The sequence below is a fragment of the Oncorhynchus tshawytscha genome, linkage group LG26 (genome assembly GCF_018296145.1).
Source record: "Oncorhynchus tshawytscha isolate Ot180627B linkage group LG26, Otsh_v2.0, whole genome shotgun sequence".
NCBI classification, from domain to species: Eukaryota; Metazoa; Chordata; class Actinopteri; order Salmoniformes; family Salmonidae; genus Oncorhynchus; species Oncorhynchus tshawytscha.
The window spans coordinates 6,140-11,295 of NC_056454.1; the positions used below are offsets into that span (position 1 = coordinate 6,140).

The window sequence follows — 5,156 nt, forward strand, 5'->3', positions numbered from 1 at the left end:
AGAGGTAGCCTGACTGCCATTAGGTACCGAGATGAGATCCTCAGACCCCTTGTGAGACCATATGCTGGTGCGGTTGGCCCTGGGTTCCTCCTAATGCTAGACAATGCTAGACCTCATGTGGCTGGAGTGTGTCAGCAGTTCCTGCAAGAGGAAGGCATTGCTGCTATGGACTGGCCCGCCCGTTCCCCAGACCTGAATCCAATTGAGCACATCTGGGACATCATGTCTCGCTCCATCCACCAACGCCACGTTGCACCACAGACTGTCCAGGAGTTGGAGGATACTTTAGTCAAGGTCTGGGAGGAGATCCCTCAGGAGACCATCTGCCACCTCATCAGGAGCATGCCCAGGCATTGTAGGTAGGTCATACAGGCACGTGGAGGCCACACACACTACTGAGCCTCATTTTGACTTGTTTTAAGGACATGACATCAAAGTTGGATCAGCCTGTAGTGTGGTTTTCCACTTTAATTTTGAGTGTGACTCCAAATCCAGACCTCCATGGGTTGATAAATTTGATTTCCATTGATAATTTTTGTGTGATTTTGTTGTCAGCACATTCAACTATGTAAAGAAAAAAGTATTTAATAAGAATATTTCATTCATTCAGATCTAGGATGTGTTTTTTTAGTGTTCCCTTTATTTTTTTGAGCAGTGTATATATTACCAGTCGAAAGGGTTTTTCTTTATTTTTACTATTATGAAATAGCACAATTGGAATCATGTAGTAAGCAAAAAGTGTTAAACAAATCAAAATATATTTTATATTTGAGAATCTTCGAAGTAGCCATCCTTTTCCTTGACCACTTTGCACACTCTTGGCATTCTCTCCAACCTTTTCATGAGGTAGTCACCTGGAATGTTTTTCAATTAACAGGTGTACCTTCTTAAAAGTTAATTTGTGGAATTTCATTCCTTCTTAAAGCGTTTGAGCCAACAGGTTGTGTTGTGACAAGGTAAGGATGGTTTACAGAAGATATCCCTATTTGGTAAAAGACCACGTCCATATTATGTCAAGAACAGCTCAAATAAGCAAAGAGAAACAACATCCCATCATTACTAAAGACATGAAGGTCAGTCAATACGGAACATTTTAAGAACTTTGAAAGTTTCTTCTAGTGCAGTCGCAAAAACCATGAAGCGCAATGATGAAACTGGCTCTTGTGAGCACAAATTTAATTTTGGAACACAACGTGATCACATTTTCACATGTGTAGTTTAATGTAATCACATGTTGCTTTACATGTTATCACATTATCCTCACATAAGATTACATTAAAACATGTTTTTGGAACACTTCCCGTGTTCACATGTGAAATTCATGTGGTTTTTGCCTAAACGCCCTGCAGTTCCACACTCAAGGATCTTAATAATGCTTTAAAATACACATGTATGATTGTGCATGTGTAATGGGTTGAAAACAAAGTCACTAAAAACAGACACACATTTATTATTTATCCCCCCATTTGTTTAAGTATTTGTCTTAATGAATCTAAAATGTATTTTCTACATACTTTAGCGTTAGCAGTCCATCAGGCCAATAGATGGCGCTTTTGCACTGTTGTAGCAGGAGAAACAGCAAGTTCTGGCCAAGAGCTCACCATTCTGCAGAATAAGGACCAGAACTTTACAGAGGTAAACTGTCTCTGTTCTTTTACTATTACAGGTACGTAACAGCACTTCAAACGTTCAAATATATACACAATATGTAATAACATGCTATTTAACAACGTTGTCCAGATATTATCACATTAGGAAAGGTTTTGTTTTGGCTTTGTGTCGAACTGAGTGAGAGAAGAAGGTGATTTACATTGAGTGAGAGTATATGTTAGCTTGATGCTAGCTGAGGTAAAAAAAAAAACATTTATGAGTCACAGAGGCTATGTTTACTGAGTAGTTTACTTGTACTGGATTTTGTCTAGGAGATGTTTTATCAAGAATCCATTTGTAAGGGATTTCTGAGTTGGTTTTACATGTTATTGGTTGTTTTGTGTAAAATTGTGCTCACTAGCTGGTAAACTGGCCGAGCACGCTCAGTCTGGTGGACTTTTAGTGCATACAGTGAGAGAGAGACGATTTTCTGGAGGTGCCACTATCTTAAAGCTGAATGTATTGTTGTCACTTTTCTGTAGAGGTAGCGGTATATAGAAAAACATTCAGTTATTTATGGTTTCATATATAGGTGTTTCTATTGTATGAATGTGAAATACATTGTGGTTTTCATGTGAAACCGTACACTAAGACAGGGTTATTTGTGGAACATTTTTTAATTCTGCTTTAGGTAAAGTGCATTTATGTTGTGTAATTTAAAGTGTGCACTTGTTTGATGTGAATATTTTCAAAGTACTAACAAGAAAATAGACAATTGAACAAGAGAAAAAAACATTCTTCAGAATAAAGAAGAACTTTGCAGACGTAAACTTGTGTCCGTTCTTTTTACTATTGCAGGCCACCTCAGCTACACATGTACTCTGTCTGCACACGCATCCACACATGCACATACACACGGACAAACACACACTAATGTTCTCTCTCTTGTGTTTGTCAGCAGTTCATCGTGGCCCTGTAGTTCACCTCCTTCACCAAAGCTCTGTCAGGGACCTACATGAAGAGTGCCATCACTCAGAGAGACACTTTGACCTGTCCAGCTCTCTCATCGGACTCATAGACGGCAGCTTTGAGATGGGTTTCAACAATAACATTGAGTTGCTTGAGAATTCATGTAGTAAAAACCAGATACAGACTACAGTATGATCCATTTTTTTTGTGGTTCAATCAGAGTCTGCTCTCAATACTGTCCAGTTTTATAGTTGTTCCTATTAATTGATTGACTGGAGTTTGTCCATGACTCTACTGTCAAACCCCTAACATTGTTGTATTTGATGCTATGTTGTTGCAGCCTAGTATCCAAACTGATATGTCATTTTTAGTTTAAAAAAAAAACAGTGTTTATAATTTGCTATTCCTGACTACTGCAGTGTTGTGGTTTCTTGCAGGTAACCTGCTGTTCCTGGCTGTGGTCAGCCATTTTGGGGCGAAGCTGCACCGGCCCAGGCTCATTGCTATGGGCTGTTTCCTCATGGCTGTAGGATCCTTCCTCACAGGCCTGCCACACTTCTTCATGGGACTGTAAAACAACTGAAATACTGGTTAAACTTGTAGTTGTAGAGATACTCCAATGCGGAGGATAGTTTCACTTTAGAAAAACTTAGAACTAAAGTCTTGCGTAATTGGTCAGCTGCTTGATTATGTTTTGGTGCCATACATGTTAAGAGAAGGGATTAGAGTATGGGGTAAAAGTAGAAATAGGCACAGCCTTCTAAAATCACCACAGAGACCAGTACATTTATGCACAATACTGACTTGCACTTTCAATAGTCATTTGTTTTTATCAATTAAAAACTCCAGTCATTGGTTTAAGCGGACTGACACTCAAGGCACACAACAGGATAACACAACAACCACATTTTCATTTGACAATCATTGCTTTAGATGGATGTAGTCGATAGATTTGTATAGGCATATATAAACAATGTATTTAACTTGTAAACCAAGGTTGGGTTAGTTGGTCTAAGCAACATGCACCTGGATAATCGCGTCATGAATCGGGACGGGTGTTACGGCTCTCTTCTATCTCTTCTATATATTTTAATGAAGGAAAACCTATACATACAGAAACTACAAAACTAACAAAATGAAATAATGAAAACCGAAACAGCCCTATCTGGTGCAAACACAAAGACAGGAACAATCACCCACAAACACACAGTGAAACCCAGGCTACCTAAATATGGTTCCCAATCAGAGACAACGAGAATCACCTGACTCTGATTGAGAACCTCAGGCAGCCATAGACTATGCTAGACACCCCTACTCAGCCACAATCCCAATACCTACTAAAACCCCCAATACCACAACACAACACAAAATAACCCCATGTCACACCCTGGCCTGACCAAATAAATATATAAACACAAAATACTAAGACCAGGGCGTGACAGAACCCCCCCCAAGGTGCGGACTCCCGGCTGCACACTAAAACCCATAGGGGAGGGTCCGGGTGGGCGTCTGTCCACGGTGGCGGCTCCGGCTCGGGACGTGGACCCCACTCCAACCAAGTCTTAGTCCCCCTGTAACGCGTCCTTTGATTGGCGACCCTCGCCGCCGACCTAGGCCTAATAACCCTCACCAAGGACCCCACTGGACTGAGGGGCAGCTCGGGACTGAGGTAGAAGCTCGGGACTGAGGGGAAGCTCGGGACTGAGGGGAAGCTCGGGACTGAGGGGAAGCTCGGGACTGAGGGGCAGCTCGGGACTGAGGGGCAGCTCGGGACTGAGGGGCAGCCCGGGACTGAGGGGAAGCCCAGCACTGAGGGGAAGCCCAGCACTGAGGGGAAGCCCAGCACTGAGGGGAAGCCCAGCACTGAGGGGAAGCCCAGCACTGAGGGGAAGCTCAGCACTGAGAGGAAGCTCAGGCAGGTAGTTTGCTCCGGCAGATCCTGGCTGGCTGGCAGATCTGGAAGAGTCTGGTTGACTGGCAGATCTGGAAGAGTCTGGTTGACTGGCAGATCTGGAAGAGTCTGGCTGACTGGCAGATCTGGAAGAGTCTGGCTGACTGGCAGATCTGGCTGCTCTGCTCTGACATCTCTGGCTGCTCCATGCAGACTGGCAGCTCTGCAGACTGGCAGCTCTGGCTGCTCCATGCAGACTGGCAGCTCTATGGACTGGCAGCTCTCCTGCTCCATGCAGACTGGCAGCTCTGGCTGCTCCATGCAGACTGGCAGCTCTGGCTGGCTGGCAGCTCCATGCAGGCAGGGCAGACTCCATGCAGACTGGCAGCTCTGGCTGCTCCATGCAGACTGGCAGCTCTGGCTGCTCCATGCAGGGCAGCTCTGGCAGCGCTGAACATGCAGGGAGACTGCTCCATGCAGCAGCGCTGCGCTGAGGAGGAGACTCCAGCAGAAAGGCTCTGGCAGCGCTGAACATGCGGGAGACTCCGGCAGCGCAGGAGAGGAGGAAAGCTCTGGCTGCGCTGAACAGGCGGGAGGCTCTGGCAGCGCTGGAGAGGAGGAAGGCTCTGATAGCGCTAAACAGGCGGGAGACTCCGACAGCACTGGAGAGGAGAAAGGCTCTGGCTGCGCTGAACAGGCAAGGCGC

General features: G+C 44.6%; 1 protein-coding gene across 5 annotated transcripts; it reads left to right on the forward strand.

The window, feature by feature from the left end:
• The first annotated feature begins 1,176 nt into the window (after nucleotides 1-1,176).
• LOC121841003 (solute carrier organic anion transporter family member 4C1-like) lies at nucleotides 1,177-3,181 on the forward strand. Of its 5 annotated transcripts, none has more exons than XM_042306700.1 (3): nucleotides 1,218-1,666; nucleotides 2,549-2,686; nucleotides 2,997-3,181. In XM_042306700.1, exons 1-3 carry the CDS (start codon nucleotides 1,498-1,500, stop codon nucleotides 3,131-3,133), a joined length of 444 nt encoding a protein of 147 aa, XP_042162634.1. In that variant the 5' UTR covers nucleotides 1,218-1,497; the 3' UTR covers nucleotides 3,134-3,181. The 5 variants fall into 5 exon arrangements, 1 of the variants encoding a protein (XP_042162634.1); XR_006080034.1 differs by having other exon boundaries at nucleotides 1,250-1,666; nucleotides 2,549-2,748; nucleotides 2,997-3,172; XR_006080035.1 differs by lacking the exon at nucleotides 2,997-3,181 and having other exon boundaries at nucleotides 1,177-1,666; nucleotides 2,552-2,987.
• The last annotated feature ends 1,975 nt before the right edge of the window (nucleotides 3,182-5,156 follow it).